Raw genomic sequence first — 19,273 nt, forward strand, 5'->3', positions numbered from 1 at the left:
TATTTATTTATTATATTTTTTGGCTGTCAGCTATGGTAGCACTGAATGCTAAATAATGAGACGGGAACAAAGGAGAACTAAGCTGAGAAGAGAGCCCAGTTACACTGCAGAGAAACAAACAGACAATCAGTGTGTAGCAGTTTGCATAATTCATTCAGTTACTTAATAAAATGTTCCTGTTCTTCAGCCGTGTGTCAGAATTAGCTTCACTGCCTGTATTTAATCTTACTCCAAAGGGAACACTTCAACCTGTTTGGTTTACTGGGAGGAAGACGGGACCTGTTCAGGCTGGACGCCGCCTCTCATCCTATGACAGCGGGGACAGGCTGCAGTCTCGCAGTGACTCAGAACTGAATAAATGGTTATGATTATGGATGGATGGATAGGAGATGGATTCCATGGAACCAGCTCCCAGTTTGGATTCAGGACACAGACACTATCTCTACTTTTAAGACTTAAAACTTTCCTTTTTGCTAAAGCATATAGTTAGGGCTGCATTTAATCATTAGTTATTACAAATCTCTGCCTCTCTTCCACAGCGTATCCTTTACGCTGTCTTCTTCCCCTCAACCCAAAAAGGTCACAGCAGGGTCACCTGGCTCCCTGAGCCTGGTTCTGTCGGAGGTTTCTCCTGTTAAAGGGAGTTTTTCCTTCCTTCTGTCGCCGTGCTTGCTCATAGGGGGTCATATGATTGTTGCAGGGTCTCCACCTTATAATACAAAGATACTTGAGGTTACTTTTGTTGTGATTTGGCGCTATATAGTAAAATTATGTTAATATTTATATTTATAATAAAATTACAATCTAATGTAATCCATTACATTTCTGTACCTTACTGGCTTACTGTGACTGGTTCTCTTACAGTTAACGATGGTAATATGGCTTTAGCATCAAAGTGCAGGGATGTCAAACTCAGGCTACGTCCACACGTACGAGTATTCTTGAAAACGCAGATTTTTCTGTGCGTTTGCACCTTTCGTCCACACATAAACTGCGTTTTCAGTCACTGGAGATTTTTAAAAACTCCGGCCAGGGTGGAGATTTTCGAAAACTCGGTTTTTGCGTTTACGTGTGGACGAGGAAAACGGAGAAAAGGCAGCGTCAAAGGTGTGCGCCTTTTTTGACGTCACACTGTGCGCCACGTTATTGTTTTGGTGAAATGAATTTCTACAACACTGTTACTGTTAATTGTACTCTCTGCAGTGTTTACATGCTGACATATACACACACAGTTACTGTCCCTCCACACATACGACTCAATTCTGCTTCTATGCCCCAGCTTTGTTTACTTTTTCCCACCGAGGCTTCTAGACTTCTGATTGGCCAACATTTCTACACGGTTAGGAATATAGCGCCACCTGCTGCTTTGGCATGTTCCTAGCAGCGTTTTCCTTCGTTTTTGGCTTTTATGTGTGGACGGGATTTAAAAAAAAAAAAAACGAAAACAGAAAATCTCCGTTTTCAAAAATACCCGTGTACGTGTGCACGTAGCCTCATTTTAAACATGCGCCACATTCAGCTTACTTTGATCATAAGTGGGCCGGACAAGTGAAACTCGCCCTTCTGTCAGTGTAAAGATGTTTAACTATACATTAAATCCCTCATATATATTAATATAAGAAAAATTTGTGTAGAAAATGACGTCTGTCAGCAGGGTTTAAACTGACAATCTTTAACATTACACAAAAAATGAAGTTAGCTCATTGCCTGGACAGTCCTGTCCCCTCCATGCGAGGAGGTGTTTATCAGTATGAAACCTATGAAAGCACAATTAAAATATGACAGGCCCTTCTTCACATTTCCCACAATTCATTGGGCCAGATTGGAATATAATTTCTGGACTGATCCTGGCCCCCGAGCCTTATATTTGACACCCATGTTATATTGGAACACGCTACCACTCAAAAGTTTGTGTTCACTTAGAATTTTCCTTGATTTCGAATAAAACAAATGAATATATAAACGTGCACTTAATGACAAATTAAGTGCACGTTTTAATGGAACATGTACGTAGGAGTACAGACGGCCCATGTTCAGAGATCCTCACCTCCGGTGTTCAAACGGCACTTTGCCATCATTTGAAAAATTCAAATCGATCATTATAAGAATTCGTAACCAATTATGCTGGCGCAGATGAAAACTCTCCAGCTCATTAAAGAAGGAATGAAATTGCCTCGCTGAGTGTCCCCCACCCAAACTTCCTTCCGAAGCTCATCAGAGTAACGGCTTTCTGTAACGTTATTCCAAAGACTGAATCTTCAGCTTCAATCAAAACAATCCGACTTGTGGCTGGTGCTTAAGGAAGATTTGGTGCAATTTCATAGTCAGTGTTAAAAATGAGGCTGAAATAAGCAAAGAAAAAGTTGTGGAGTTATGAAATCGTCCGTTATTTAGAAGCACGTCATGCTGCCATTTGAAGTGAATCCTAATGTCTCAATACTTTTGTTGGCCAACTCTCTAAACACTGTTGTTAAGACGTCCAATTTACACACCTCAGGCCTATTTTGTAAGCGGCTCTGACTGACAAGCAAACCACCAACACCTTTGTCCTCACCTATTCCCCCACCAGGGAGAGGGCATGCCCAGATCCGGTAACTGTTTATTGAGCGGCCTGAGAGCCTCGTGGCAGCTGCTGCCTTCAAGTTAAGCATTAGAAGTGTGAGAAGGCAGTCGATGAGTCTGGACCCTAACATGTAATTACTCACGAGATGACAACCCCTTAACAAAGGAGGGAGGGCGAGGGAAAAAAAATCAATCATCGTTGAATTACTATCACTGAATGTCCTGCAAATTACCTGTGCAGAAGAGAAAAAGAAATTACCACGCATTCGATCCGCCGACCTCAACTCCACCTCGAGACAATGGCAGGCGGACAGAAAAGGGAACAAACCTCAGTGGGATCGCTTGAAAGAAATGCACAGCTAAACTTCTTTCTGCTGCGCATTCCTGAAGCGGAGATGTAAACCTTAACGACCACTTAGCAGTGACTCCTGAGCTTTGCTGGCTTTAGATCACAGATTCCTGCACATGTAATGGCAGAAGCTAAGGAAACAAGCGCTGCGTGCTTATGCAAGCAGGCGCTTTGAGGTAACTGTGAAGGTGGTAGGCGTTCGATTCCTATCCCAAACTGATGGCTATTAAAGATGAAGAACGGTCGAACTATTGCGCGACCCACAGTCGGGAACATAAGGGACGTGACACTACCTCTGTGCAGCAATCGCGCCCGCTTCTGCCTGATTAATTCAATTTCTTCATCGAGCGCTGCGCACGCGCGAGCGCCAATGTGTACGCCGCGGAGATGTCACTTGTGCGCGCGCTGTGGAGTTTCTCAGTATTTCGCTGCGTTGCTGCAGCTGAAATGCGGTTATGAAACCCGTCCAACCTTATCTGCTCAAAGAAAAGCGAAAGACAGCCGGCGGCAAAAGAAAGCCAGAGACAGAAGAGATTAACGTCACCTGCGCTGGCACTGAACCAAACCAAAACAGCGTGCCAGGTCACGCCAGGAGAGGATGCTGGCCTGTCATCGGTGAAGGCAAGCAGGCAAAAGGAGCATGCTGTAGGGCTGCTGAGACATAGTGAAAGGGATCGACTCATATTTGCGATTACGTGGTATCAACATTTCTGCATATGTTTTGTTTTTTAAAGCTTTCGGAACAGAATATCTCAATTATTGATGCGTGATGGCTTCTTGGATATAGCCGAGCTCATATCTCAAGGAAATTTAAAGTTGGCCTTTCAGTCGACATGTAATCCTGTACATTCTCGTCCTACCGGTGCGGCACAATTGCTCCACAGAGATCAATGACGTTTCATATTATCTTTTGTCATTCTTGGCTCGACTGCCACTTCGCTCCCATGTTGTCTCCCCGTGTGTCTGTTCTGTTTGACTAAGTGAAATTGAAGAGGAGGGTAATAGGAAACGAGCAAACAAAGGTAGCTTCTCCTAAGCCGGTTGACATGGAGACACAGATATCAAAGTTGAGGAGAGCCAACTCAATTTAATGGACTGTTAAGTAGAAGCAGGAGAGGATTTTTTCCTCTCCTTCTTTCCCCTCTCTCACACTCTCTCACCTAGCTAGCTGAGCAGCACATATCTGTTCCAAATGGAGGGAGAGCCTGAGTCTCCAAATGGAGCGAGCTCTGTTTGATGACCCTATTTGTATTCTGCTGGTGCGCCGCTTCTGCTGACCTGGGAATGAGAGATACAGGCAGGCAGCAGCTTTATCTGGCCAACAGGCCACCCTTGGTTTCTGCCTTCAGTGCTCTCCTTGCCTGCCCGCTGACCGCATGCCTCTCGGTGCTTTTCAATTCCGTTTCTGCAATGAACCAGCCAGATGTTGCGCAGTTAATGTGTCTTGCAAGACAAAAGATTTCAAGCTTGTTGTCCCCGCCTCCCGTGGAGCCAAGCGTTATCGTGTTTATTGAAGGGTTTTGAAGCACATGCTACAGTACGAGTATGATGTTAGGCCACATGCTTGTTAGTCATCTCACATATTTTACCCCGGAGAGCAAGTGAAGGTGAATCCTTCCTGCTTGTGCCCTTTGCATGATGAAATAGATGGTGTCCAGTGGTTTTAAAGCTATTACTACTAATTTACCTTGATTTACTCCAGAAAGGATTCATTGGGTTAATAACAGAATATCAAATAGACTGAGTTAAAAACGAGGTCGGTACCTGTGGGAAAGTGCTCATTGACCGGGCCAGTTGTCCACCTGCAAGGTTGCATTGCCCCCGTTCCTGGTGAATCGGACCAAATGGTATTTGCCATCGTTTATCAGCGTGTTTACCTCCTTGACGCTGATGTCCACCGTTCCGATGTTGAACGTCACACCTATTTTGCCTTGTTCCTGAAACACACACAAAGAGCACAAAAGAGTTGGTCTGACGCCATCAAACAAAGTGAGCGCCGCTTAATAAATGCAAGCGATATGAAATTGTGTGGCACCGCTGTCAGCGCTCGATGAATTTGAACCGCAGATTCCACCCACATGTATTGTTGTGCCGTAATGAATTAATTATACAATAAACTAACTGTAAAAAGTTCAATAAAGCTACTTGGATGAATGCCCCCGGCTGGTGCTAATGGTGAACTACTCAGAGAACCTGAGGACGCTAGCGCGCTACGCTTCATTATACCACTGTAATGTGATGAAAAATAGGCTGCCAGCAGAGATTGTAATGATGAGTAATGCTCCCTGCAGCCTGTCACCACAAAAACTGGCAGGACAGATGCTTTTTTCTGCCGCGGTCCTTACAGAACGCATGGAATACCATATGCTTTGTTTAGCTCTTGATGCTAAACCAGTTATACCATGTCCGTAAATGGCGATCCCCCTCGTCATTTTCTGATTTCTCTCCCCTCGACCCACTAATTTTCACGAGCTGCCAGAGTGTGTTTTTATTGTGACTGCTTGTGTATTCATGGTCATGCAGGCGTTACAAGCAAAGGTTTAAAGCGGAGGCAGGGCTTGAGTGAGTGGCGACGGGGAAGAAAGGCTGTGTTTTCTGTGTCATTTGTTTTAATCCCCCCACAGGGAATCTCTCAGTGTAATTACCTTCTTTAGAAGCCCAGAGCAGTGGGGACTATTTCTCATAAACAAAACCAAAAATTAGGAAAGCCTGAACACAGAGCAGACACACATATTGTTAATTGATCAGCAGAGCACCGGCCCTGCATGGCTGACTGTGACAATACAGACCCTGATAATGTCAGGCTGAATTTGACAGTGCTCGTTCAGTGTACAGGCTGCAGGATTGCTACACGTTAAATGACACAACACTTAACCTGCTGACCTCTATTTAATTTTACAGGCTCTTCATACCTAAGAGGAGCACTTAATAAGGCCAAGCTATGCTTGATGCAGTTCCTCTTGCTGTAAGCGAGACTATATGGTGAGACTATATCACCCGGATTACCAAAGGAAGCTTCACTGTGCAGTAAAACAGGAAGCGTGTCATGTTTTTTTCCCTGACGCATTTTGCTATATTAATTTAGTTTAACAACAAATCAAACAAGCAGTGCAGGTGCCTTAATGGCTGTGGCTAAACTATTTATCAAGATTCCATTTCAGAGAACTACAAAGTCCACATTACCAGGTTGGAGGTCTGCTTGTTGGATAAGCTGCTGATTCATCTGCTGGGAGAATGTGGATCATGCACTGTCGAGGATCTTTTTTTCCCCACTACTTGCTTTTTTACTTTATGTTTTTACTTGCTGGTTAGATGCTTTAAACTACAAAGGCCCCACTCACACCAGGCCTTGGGACCATCTGACACCACTTTCAAGTAGGGCTGCCACAAACGATTATTTTTGATAGTCGACTAGTCACCAATTATTTTTGCGATTAGTCGACCTAATCAGATCATCATATTGGATGTAAAACGTACAGCTTATTGCACCAGCAGCATCTGCTCTTATATAACTATCATTAGCTTACAGCTTTAAGTGTTTAAGGTATGTGCTAACTAAAAATAAAGACAAGATGACAGTTTATTAAATTTTAATGAAATTTGCAGATTGTTTCGGTGAAGTTTAATAAAACTCCTTGCTATCTAAAATATAACAGGACACCGGAGTAAATCTCGGAGCATCTCACACTTCTGATAATCAGCTGTCTGCTTGACGTTTATTCAGCTGTGTAAAAACTATAACTTTAATCTCAGCCAACCGATTTACTCAGGAACAAATAAATACTAAAAAAAGCCAAACAATAACATTTTTAAGTTAATCTAAGTGACTTATATATCATGTTTAACCTGAGTAGCGAAGACAGCGGTGGGTTTGAAAACGATTTGCCGGGAGTCCGGTGTTGTCACGGGCTCTAGTTTAGCCTAGCCCCCGGCTAGCTATCGAGCTAGTGGGGTAACAGACGTCTCCAAAAACGTCGGAGCGCTTTTGAAAATATGTGGTGTCTTGATAAACTGAGCAGATATTTGAGGTTTACACAGCTACATTCTCACCTGAAAATATGTTAAACGTTTATTTTGTGACCCAGAAAGAATAATAAGAGTAATATTAAAACTAACTAGCTGCTGCCATTGTTGGAAACTGAGCTGGGCTGCGCTATGAATTCTGGGACACAGCTTCTTCTTCTTCGGGGTTTTAACGGCAGCTGGCATCCTTGTACATGCAGTGCTGCCATCTTCTGTTTCAGTCCGTTATTACACTCTTAAATCCTACTACTTATTCCTGCGTCTTTTGTGATCTTACAAAGCTTCAAACGACGCGTCGACTATTAAATCAGTCGTCGACGATTTTGATAGTGGACTAATCGTGGCAGCCCTACTTTCAAGTGGCCGTTGTAGGTTGCAGGAAGTTACCATGAAATTGATTGCTAAACACTGGAGTTTAACAATCAATTTCATGAGTAAAGTCTAGAGACCAATCAGTGAACCTCTGTTGCTAGGGGGTTGCTAGGGAATTCTACAGCCAGTTGTCAGGGGTTGTTGGAGGTTGTGGGCAGTTGCTTTGGTTACAAAGAGGTGTACAGTTCTCCACCAGAAAGCTTCTTGTAATTACTTTGGTCGTAGGTGAACTGCTGTGCAGTTTGCATGGAAGACGCCAACTCTGTAGCAAAGATGCACAAAATAATCACCGAGCAGTAATGAAATTGTGAAGAGTGTAACACAAACTAAAGATGACCGCAAAAACGTACAACCACAGGAGGTTTTCAGTGCAACACACTCCGAGCAACCTGACAACAGCCACGTGACTGAAAGCTGCCATGACTCACTAACTGTTCCCTTGGTGTCAATAAGGTCGGGGTGAAGATAATGGTTAAACTCCAGCCCGTCACAACAGTCATCCTGCTTGCTGAAAGACGCCCAGCTGAAACATTCATGTTATGACCTTTCCCTCTGACAATGCCTTGTGTGTAAGTGCGATGTAGTTGGACGAAACAGTATTAGCTGACACCCAGGGCAAGAGAACAGGCTGAAAATACACATGACATCAATAGGAAATTTAAAAAAATGCTTTTTAATTAGTTTGTTTTTCATCTTCTTAATTCAAGCACCTTAAAACCCTGGAAGAAAGCAGGCGCCTTCTTTTGATTTCTGTTAATTAAGATTCCATTTTTATTTCTTAGCCTTTTTTAAGTGCACATGGCAGCAGTTGTCATGATTCAAGGCGCGGAGCATCCTCCAGAGGTAGCCTTTCGAAGTTTTAAAAAAGGTAGAAAGCCCAGAAAATAGGCAGCGAATGAACCCCTGCAGTGACTCTGCATACTGTAGTTTCCTCTTCAGCTCCTTTTAACTGCCAAAGTGGTCAATAGACACCGAACAGTATTCACTGCCACGCTCACACTTACAGTTAAAACATCCTTTGTCTATCCATAAAAAGAGATACAGAATTTCAATGTGCTTGAGACCGTAATGGAAGGAACGATGGAGCAGCTCAGCTAATAATGGAAAAACAATGTCACCAAAGACACAAGAAAGCTATCTCCTAAAAGCTGAGCCCGGGCGCAGAGTAGGCGAGCAGAATACCTCAACGCGCACTTAACTTCTCTGTCAGAGAGCTTGTAAATGGGCTCTTAATTTAAGCAGTTGTCATTAAAACTTAGTGCAACACTTCCAACGAAAGTGTGCGTGTGGGCGCACGTGTACGTTTACGCACGCTGCTTATCTGACAGCAGATACACATAATCCAAGCACCGAGACGAGATAAGCACGCGCGCAAGTATGCAGATGATTTAATGTGACAAGGTGATGCTCGGCGTGTCTGTTGTACCGTGAAAAATACTACTAAAGCATCGTGGCCTTCCTGACTAAAGACAAGACCTTTCCCTGGTTGGAAAAAACATCATGTCTGACGGGCCGAGCGCCTACAAAGCACAGACAGAAACATCAGCGCTAGTACATCCACTGTGACCTTCAGAGGCTCTGGCAGCCCTGGCTCTCCTGCGTAGTCGCATCAAAGCCACATCAGCGACCCACTAATACCTACAAACAAAGACAGATCGTCATCCCCCTGGCCCCTGTACAAACAAACAGCAAAACACAACAATTGTACACCTTTGTAACTGTGGCTGAGCGCCTCCGGGCAGTGCGAAGAAGGAACTGTGTGTATTAGCGCGTTGCAACGGCACACCTCCCCGTTTCTCTCTCTCCTCTCTATCTGCACTACTCCCAGTGTCCGGCCTACCCTCCCGCCTCTGCCACCGCCGCCCACCCACCTGCCCGCCCACCCCCTGCGCTGCAGCAGTGTTTGATTGACAGATCCAATTACGTTTTTTATTGGCCTGTCGCTCGCGAGGCGGGAAGGCACTTCATTGTCTCCCGAGCAAAAGGAGAGGGAAAAAATGGCTATTGTTCACTTAGTGGAAAAGATGATGGCCGGCTATTCTAGGTGTAAACAAATGATGCGCGGAAAATCACTTCCGAACCCGCGCGCGCGCTCAAATGAAAGCGGACGCCGCCGCACGTGCGCGCAGGCTCGCGGACGATGAAGTGTAACCTCGCAAAGAAAAGAATCTTTAGTGTCGTGTTAGAGAAAGAATACAGTGTAACAACATTTAGTTGTAACAATCAAAAAGTCCAAATGTGAAATTACAGCTGTGTAGCTGTAATTTACTGGCATGATGCGCGTAAGCCCTTTTATAGACTAACAGACTCCCACGCTCTTTATTTAATGTCAGCCACAAACGCTGACTCCTCGCCGCTATAGGATCAAAAACACGATTATGTTCGCAGTATATGTGTGTGGGTCACGTAAGGCGTACAGTATGTGTGGGCATGTTGTGTTCACGCTCTGTGTAACTAAGAGTGAGAAATGTAATTCCAGGCGAGCGAATGCACCCCTCCCTCCGACTCATCCCTCCGCTGCGAGCTAGCCTGAGCTCGGCACGAGGATCTCCGGCGTTCCCACGTGTCCCGGTGCACACTGACATCAGTAATCAGGCTCGCTGCAATCCAATTCAGGGCCGATCAATGCCTCCAACACACGGAGCGCCCGGGGCAGAGTGAAAGAGAGAGAATCACTCAAGGCAGCGGTGGGCGAGCCTGCAGACAGCCCTCATCAGACAGCTGCTGTACAGGAGGACGAGCCGCTCACAATAGACGCCATCGCCCGCTCGCTCGCTGAATGGTCATTCTGTTAAGCCACAAGCCCGAGACAGATGAATACATCTGACAGCCATTTTATGCAGGTGATATGGGCAGAATAAGCAATAAGCTTAGCTGTGCTGGGGAGGAAAAGAAAGAGAAAGACGGAGAAAGAAATGCATAAAAATAATAGTTATGACCCAGATATCTTCTATAAGAAGATGTGCACTGAACGCACTCTGAGGTCAGACGTTGTTATTAAAAGTGGGGACCTTTCTCGCTACAAAAAGATAAGATAATCTTTATTAGTCCCACAATTTGTTTTGTTACAGCAGGAAGTGGACAGTACAAAGTTACAGTAGCAAAAAACACTGGAATAGGATAAGAATAAGATACAATGTTATCAGAAAAAGAGAATTGTAATAAAAAGTATCGCATTACAATCAAACCCTGATTGTAATCTAGTACGGGTACAGAGCAGTTGTAGCGGGATGACTCCAGCAGATCTATATAAAGGCTCATTTGGGAGGGAGGAATATCTGATAGCAGGAATGTGAACATGTCCCAGGGTGGGAGTTTGGGTTACATATCCCTCTTTTCATCTGACATCAGCGCTCAAGTTAGCTTTCGCGGTCAGAGGCCAACAAAACTGGATCATGGACGCAGTGGAAGCAGAATCAATAGAGTGGAGAAGCTAGCGCATGCAGGATTGATGCGCCTGGCCTTCCACTGCCAAAGCCATTTATCGTCAGTAATTGACAGAGATAACTCATAGATGGCGTGGTGATTTGTAGCTGTCTATTCTTGTGTGCATCAAGCTCTAGAGTCAGAAATTTGCTAAAGGGTAGGATGTTAGAGGCAGTAAAAGAGAGGTTTGTGTGTGCGAGTGTGCGCTGGCCTTTGCAGCTAGTCGTTTCTTCATGTGCAGAACGCGCTGACGACTCGAGAGCTTGGCATATTTTTCTGTGGTCTTGCAAGCGCTGTTGGCGAAATTGAAAGCCCTAATTACATAAAGAATGTCTCTATTTCTAAATTTCTCTAAATTGATTAGGTCTACAAAGCAAATCACACCTAGTTATGAAAAGTAATTTCGAAACCCTGGCACAGCCACACTTTCTATTACAAAAGAAGCCAGAAAATGGTTGCTCTGCAACAAACATTACAAACATTCAAGAAAACATATTATCTTCAGTAGCATACATCTGTGAAAATTATATTAATTTGAAGCATGTTTCTATGCAGAATAGGTGTCTATCTAGAAAATAGTTTCCCATGTATCCAAAGCATAATGTATCATATCCCTATGTGCCAGAGAGCCTCACTGAGCTTCACTGTTCCAAATTCAATAACACACTCAGCTTACTGTTGGCATCTACATCAGAACAATAAATGCACGGAAAAGCACATGCTCTCAGCTTGTTACATACACTGATCAGGCAGAACATCAGAACCACCTGCCTAATGTTGGCTGAGTTGGTTCCTCTTTTACTTACAAAGCAGCCCTGATCCATTGAGGCGTGGTCTCCACCAGACCCCTGAAGGTGTGCTGTGGTACCTGGTAGTGATACCACAGATTTCCTTTCTGATCCGATACCAAGTAAAATTCAGGGTGGTATCGACGATACTGATCCGATACCGATACTTTGTACAAAAACTTTTTATATTATAGCTTCATAATGATTACAGGCAGTGTTGGGAAGGTTACTTTTAAAATGTATTCCATTACAGATTACAGAATACATGCCCCAAAATGTATTCTGTAACGTATTCCGTTACGTTACTCAATGAGAGTAACGTATTCTGAATACTTTGGATTACTTAATATATTATCATGCTGTTTACAACTACATGAATGTACAATTGCTGTGATTTATTACTGTTACTGAAGGTCCGCGGCTCCGAACTGTAGTAAAGGGACCTCTGGCTAATACGGTGGGTTCGTGTCGGGCTTGTAGCCGAAAACTAGCTTTACTTTGTTGTCTGGGTCAACTTTGCTAGCGAGAGACAGAGAGAGGCGTTGAAAGGCTGCTCCAACGGAACTTATTGTTTTTGGAGGAAAACACGAACACGGTGTACAGTCGAGTCTTAATAGCTTACTTACAGCTGGGCTCGTCAGGCTCTCTTCTTGGCTGCAGTGGTTATTATTATATTTACATGCTTCCAGCTCCCGTTTTTGCTCGATGACAGCTCGTACTTTTCCTTTTTCTCCCTCCCTCGCTCACAGACACATAACGGGTATGGCAGTCCATTCTCCCTGCAGCACGGACTACACTGCCTATGATGCTACATTCTTTAGAGCTATACCTGTAGCATTCTGCCTATTAGCTTAGCACAACAACAAAAAGGCCTCTCTCACCCAGGAAACACGCAGAGAGAGAGCGTCACCCTGTAACCATGGCAACCGTAACGCTGCCACCTGGAACAACAGAACGTAGCTGTCAAACAAAACCCAAACAGTCCTGACCCGCCACAATATGAAACAGGGAAGTACCGCCGTGTAATCCATTTATTTCAACAAAGTAACTGTATTCTAAATACCACCTTTTTAAACGGTAACTGTAACGGAATACAGTTACTCATATTTTGTATTTTAAATACGTAACGGCGGTACATGTATTCCGTTACTCCCCAACACTGATTACAGGACATCAGACTGCTTGTTCTTATCCGGTCGTTAAGTCTGATGTCACTAGCCGTGTCTGGCCTAAACTCCGCTGCAGGTCCATATATCAAACGATCACTATGGCATTACTGAGAGTTGAAAAACTGTCTAAAGTCTTTCATCTTTAATAAAATGATCAGCGTTCTGCTCTACCAGGTGTAACAATTGAGTTTAGCATCCAGGCATCCATGAAAACGGAATTTATGACATTTAACGGAGTTAGAAGTTAGCAGGAAGCTAGCTCGCTAGCTTCTATCTAAATACAATATAGCATGTCCTGACTGCAGGGTTTTAGAAACAAATTCAAACGTACAGCTCTGTTATCACTTCCAACATAAATGAAGACAGAAAACTAAACAGCAGTGACGTTTGTAGGGTTACTGAAATTTGGCTAGCTGGTATCTAATGATGTGCTACGTGAACGCTAGCGACACAGCTATGTTAGCATAATATAAACAAGCTAACTTTTTTTCCACTCGATAAAAGTTAACGTGAGTGTTCTCGGTGGTCAGGAACAAATGTAATCGCATGGCAGGATGCTGTAAAAGGACCAAACTTCAGCCAGGAGAACAACTGAGATAATCCATCCACAATACGAGGTTAGTCATTCATATACTGCTGCATGGGCTGGGCTGTAGCTACATGCTAAGGTTTTAAAAACTGAGCTTAAATAAATGATTAGCGGTAATAAAAGCCGAGGGAGGTCAACAGTAGGGATGGGTACCGGTGTCCGGTGCCATGATGGCACCGGTTCTGACATAAACGGTAGTAACCAGACCGAAAAGCAGCGCACATTTCGGTGCTTCATTTCGGTGCTTTTTTTTCCTGAGCTGTGACACACTTTGAATTCTAGCCAATCATTTTACGTTTCCGAGGATAGTAGGCGGGCCCAGGTACGTACGTACTTTTAGAGCAGAGCTACAGATTAAAAATGTCCAAGGCGAAGCAGTCAAAAGTCTGGCTGTACTTCACAGCAAAAGATGCAAACTCAGCAGCCTGCAACAAGTGCTTTAAGCTGATACTGTGATACTGTCAAAGGAGGTAACACCTCAAATCCGATGAAACACCTGGCGACGCATTGCGTTTTTTTTTTAAAGCAGAAAAATGCGCCGTATTTGATAGCTTGCTGCGAGACCTCACACCGTGCACATCTACTGTGGGTGTGGTGGTGACGGATGATGATGCAGCAGCAGCCGTTCTTCTCTGCGTGAGTAGCTTCATGATGTTCGTGTGTAATTTACGTTCAGTAGGCTAACCACGTTATTACATTAATGCATGTAAGGTGAACTAGCAAACACCATCATAGCTACATGCAGCTGTCTTCTTGTTTGATGGCAGATACTCCCTTCACCCTGGACAAAAAGGCTAAAATGACTAAAGAAAAAGTGGAAAACAGTTAAACATGAGAGGTTTTTGGACAAAGTTTGTTTTTGTTAAGCACTGCTTCCAGCCAAGAGTGATGCCATATATGCCCTATAGCTGCAGAAAAGGCTAACATTGTTATCTTTTTACAAAAAAAACAGCTGAACATGAGAGGTTTTTGGACCAATTTTGTGTTCTCCATTCTTTAAGCACCGGTTTGAGCACCGTTTAAGCACCGGCACCGTTTCAAAAGTACCAGTTTGGCACCGGTATCGGATAAAACCTAAACGATACCCATCCCTAGTCAACAGTGATCACTGACTGTTTTAGGAGCTTTTGAGATTAAATAGAAGAAAATACAAAACATTAAACATGTTAACAACACAAAAGCCATATTAAACGCAGACTACTTTAGGCCCGGAAGTAGGATTCGTCACGTCATCACTTAACGACCGGATTGCTTAATAATGCATAATTATCATACAGAAATAAAAAAACTGAAGTTGTGCGCTGCCTGCGGCACTAAAGGACTCCGCGAGAGACGTCTGTCTCGCCCAGCAGCACCTCTCCCTCTCCTCCTCTTCAGTTCGCCTCAACATAAGCTGGTCATATCTGTGATATGATTTACTCTGAGGTGTTTGACGAGGTTAGTGGTGTTACTACAACACCTCACTGTCTTGCCACATGTATGGCAAACCGCCTCTTGGCTGTTTGTGGAGATAAAACACGTCCACACGCCATGAGGCTGCCACACATTTATACAGCCGTATTTTGCATATGACTATGAAAGGCGGAAGAGGAAGTAGTTCCTTCCAAGTTAGACGATCCGAATGATATAGTTTCTTTCCACTGTGTTCCTGTTAATGATAAACTACAATTTACCCCAAATTACTAAAAGATCAATATTTTAATATGAGAATCAATTCTAGAACATGAATAACTGGTATCGGAGGAAACGATATTTCACACCACTAGTATCTGGCACCAAGATGCTAGCAGCAGATCCTTTAAGTCCTATAAGTTGTGAGGTGGGGCCTCCATGGATCACACTTGTTTGACCATCACATCCAAACGATGGTCGATGGGATTGAGGTCTGAGGGATTTGGAGGCCAAGTCAACGCCTCAAACTCGTCGTTATGCTCCTCAAACCATTCCTGGACCATTTTTGCTTTGTGGCAGGGCGCTGTTCCTGCTGGACGAGGCCACAGCCATCAGGGATTACAGTTTCCATGAAAACGTGTTCATGGTCTGCAACAATGCTTGGGTAGGTGGTACGTGTCAGAGTAACATCCACATGGATGGCAGGACCAAAGGTTTTCCCCATACATCACACTACCTCCACCGCTTTGCCTTCTTAATGCGATGAAAGGGTTAATTTCATGAACACACCTAAACCCAAACCAGAATCCTCTCTCTAACCTCACTAAACAGGGTTTCAAATACTGAATCAAGCATTAAATGCAAACCAAACTAATCAAGTAAAATTTCGTGCTGTCAGGGTTAACGCGCCAGAATTGGCAAATCCCCGTTAACGAGTTAACTCAGTCCGTGTGAGGGGTTACTCGGCGTTAACGTGTTAATGCAGCTTAAGCACGTTAAGGCCGTCATCACGACTAAACTCATCTGGAGCGCAGGCTGACTGTCTGTCAACGCATTTCCAGCAGTTTGTCTGAAGTTCGTCCATTCTGCGCTCCAGGCGGGTTGAGTGTGTTGAAAAGTTTAATCGCGTTAATCCTGATGACGTATTAACTAGGGATGCAACGATACCAATTTTTTCAAACGATACGATACCGATACTTGGATCTGAGTACTTGCCGATACTGAGTACAAAAACCGATACTTCTACCACACACACACACACACACACACACAAATGCAATGAATTGGAAGACAGGTTTTATTTTATTCTCTGCCAATAAAAAATAAAATCGTAATAAAAATGACCACAAAAAAAATTTCAAGTGAAAAATAAGCACTTCTGTTAAATTATTGCGGAGTCTCCACATTGTAATTTAACAAAATATCACTGAACTATTGGCTGTCTCGAGCTTTCAGAATAATAAATAAACACTTCTGTTTGGAATAAAATAAATACAAATTAGGTTTGAGAATAAAATAAACTTTTAAATTATTGCAGAGTGTCCAATTTCATATCGCGGCTCGAGTATGCTGAGAAGACGGTGCAATCCTATGCTTTCCACGACCGGCATTGGCTGGTCATCCAGAGCGATAAAATGAGTCAGAGCCTCTGTTATTTTAACTGCCCGTGGATTTTCTCTTGACATTTTTCATCGCTTTTCCGAAACCTGAGTTAAAGTTGGCTGTTCCACACTGCTGACATTTTGTTGAGCCTAGCTACAGCAGCCTCCAGTTTCTCTTTTTTATCTGGAGCTGCCAGTCTCACTCGCCTAACCCTGTGCCTGTTTAGCGTGGGATGTCCCCCTAGTGGCCAATCTAAAAAACTACAACAGAAATGACAAGCCACCCTCTGACTAATGAAATAAGTTAGTATCGGTTCATGGTATCGGTTAACTTTTACGAGTATGAGTACACACACATTTTACAGTATCGGCCCCGATACCAGTATCGGTATTGGTGCATCCCTAGTATTAACGCATTAACGTTGACAGCACTAGTAAAGTTAAACATCATGCATCGACCTCCTCTCACAGACAGGACGGACAAAGCATTGCTGATTTGTGTTTGATAGTTTTCTTGCAGAAATGAGCACAGCCAAGATAAACTTAGAAACATTAACAGTCAAGAGAAAAGAAAGTTTTCACACGACTGTAAAGTTCACTAAGTGCACCTAATAATTCAGTAGCTCGCAGCTTTGGCAACATTAACTTGAACTGTTTCCTTTTGACTTTATCTCTCAAGTCATTGTGGAGTTTTTGCCCACTCTTTTTATAATGTTGGTTCATCAGGTATTTGTTTATGAAGGAATTCTTATGGAAGGCTGTGAAAGTTTTTAATAGGACGCCGTAGGGTGCTGTGAAAACCTTCAGTTTCACACGACTGTAGGAAGTGATTTGAAAAGTAAAGCTTGTTTGAATTACACAGACGAACAAGTCCGATGGTTAAAAGACCCATCAGGCAACTGGGCAAACAAACCGACACATTTTTCCCTGTCTGCTCACAATTTAACCAAAATGTTAACTTTTAAAGGATTTACTTAAACAGATGTAAGTACTGGGCAGCTATTTGCTTTGCCTGATTCTCTGTGAGGGGCACAGAGCTTTGAATAAGAAAGAAAGCTCTGCTTCTTACACAGGACTTGCGGCTCCTCGTGGCAGCGCCGCAGACAGACGAGCGCCACAAATAGGATCTAATTTTGGATAGATCTATTCTACCGTGGAGCCGAATAAAACACCGCAGACACGCTTTTACTTTCTCATATTGAAAGCTGCAGCGTCCGGGCTTCCTAGCTTTGTACAGTGACAATCTTAATGCACTATTCAAATAAACATTCCTCTGAAAACTGTGAAATTTCATAAATGATTAATTGGCTCAAATGTTCATTCAGATGTTCATAATTGGCTGCAGAGCTGTTGTGCGAGGCCGTGGGGGAGGATACCACGTGCAGAGGCCTGGCTGCCTCTGAAATATTGATCAGACCTAAAAGAACCCTGAAGTCTAACACAGGCTGTATCTCACACCTGAGAGCGCCAGAAACAGCTTCATCGAGTGGACAGGAACAAAATGGCTTCCACCTTGCGTTACTTAGAGCTACTGTAATTGCCGGGATCATACCATAGCGTCCATTAGCCAGCTGGTAAATGCCCAGGAGTGCCAGCTAGTGTTAGCCCAGACTGAAGAGGAAGAGATATTGCATTTTTAATATAAACACAAGCAGCAGCGTTACTGTGGAAGGTAATGGCTTTGACTTCAGCGCTCAGGCTCAATGTCAAACTCTCTTCCGTGCTCTTTGATCCTCTGCTGCAGAATATGAATCGCGCAGGGTCAGCCTTATCAATTATTTACACCCACTCTTTCTCTATTTCCTGTTTGTCCGCTCTTGTGGCTGTAACTTGCCTTGACACTAATGGCGGACGGCCTGGTGAAAACATTTATCAATGTTACCGCAGAGTCCTCTCGAGTTCTACACTATCACTTTCAGCCTTTTGGAACTTAGAGTACTGACAGTGCACTGATCCTAATCGTCGCCGGCGTACTCGGCTGCCTGCGACAGTGCTGCACTGTCTCAGTAAAGTGGCTGCACCTCAAAGAACCTTTGGCTTCTGCATCTTTGCGCTACCAGTGAATATGTTGCTTGTTATCTGCATAAAACGCTTCTGTTTAATGTAGTTTCAGCTCTTTTTTTACATTTAGCAACTTCAATCAGGCTGATCGGTTCTGCTCTTTGACCTTTGTCCTGGACCTTGTGGTTCCTCCAAAATAAACTTTTTTTTCTTGTGGTTTTTACCCTAAAAGGATTAAATCATGCATATCAGAGGAAAAGCCTTGAGCAGCCCTCATTTCTTTATATTTTGCTACAAAAAATCGGTGTTTGGCATGGCCGCCTTTATTCTTCTATTGACCCTGTGCACGAGAAAATGCTAACTTCCTGGTTTGAGACCGGATGTGGGGTTGTACATTTCCGGTAGCTTTACTTTGCAGTCAATCACTACTGCAAAGATATACTCCAAAATCATGTCCAAAACTCGAAAACGGAAAGATCGTACATACAGTACAGTGCTGTATGTCCACGAAACGTTTTGCACTGTCAAAAAATACCTCTCGCTGGTTATTTTTAGAACATAACACTCGCGATAAACGAGGGACAGCTGAGAAATATAACATTTGAATCCGTTTTCTCTTTTGCTCTGAGGCGCGGGGGAAAAATATCGACAAGTCGATGAACATCATTTACAGATATATTGGGTAAATGCCCGAGACATCTATAGAAATGATTCATTCATTTGCTTAACTTGTTTTGGACCGTAAACAAAGCGCGAATAGGACACCGGAAACAAAGCTCCCCACAGGAGTTTCCGCACCGGAAGTAGCATATGTATATTTCCTCATATATTTCCTTAATTAGTCTTTAGGAAAAGTTCTCCAGGCTCCTTGAAGGACATTCAAAGCTCTTCTTTCAGTCTTGGCTGCCTTTTGTTGCTTTCTCTGTTAACATGATGCCGCGCTGCTTCAATAACGCTGCAGTCCTTCTGGGGAGGCCAATCCATGACTCTCCATGTTATGT

At 43.6% G+C, this 19,273-nt stretch overlaps 1 protein-coding gene across 1 annotated transcript in view; it reads right to left on the reverse strand.

Moving 5' to 3' along the window:
• The window catches only part of nrxn3b (neurexin 3b), a 358,949-nt gene that overhangs the window by 49,096 nt on the left and 290,580 nt on the right, over positions 1 to 19,273 (reverse strand). Inside the window, 2 exon segments of the mRNA XM_085132129.1 lie at positions 4,676 to 4,700; positions 4,702 to 4,848. Coding sequence (XP_084988255.1) covers positions 4,676 to 4,700; positions 4,702 to 4,848 — 172 coding nt within the window.

Source organism: Neolamprologus multifasciatus, chromosome 15, assembly GCF_963576455.1.
Source record: "Neolamprologus multifasciatus chromosome 15, fNeoMul1.2, whole genome shotgun sequence".
Classification (NCBI taxonomy): Eukaryota; Metazoa; Chordata; class Actinopteri; order Cichliformes; family Cichlidae; genus Neolamprologus; species Neolamprologus multifasciatus.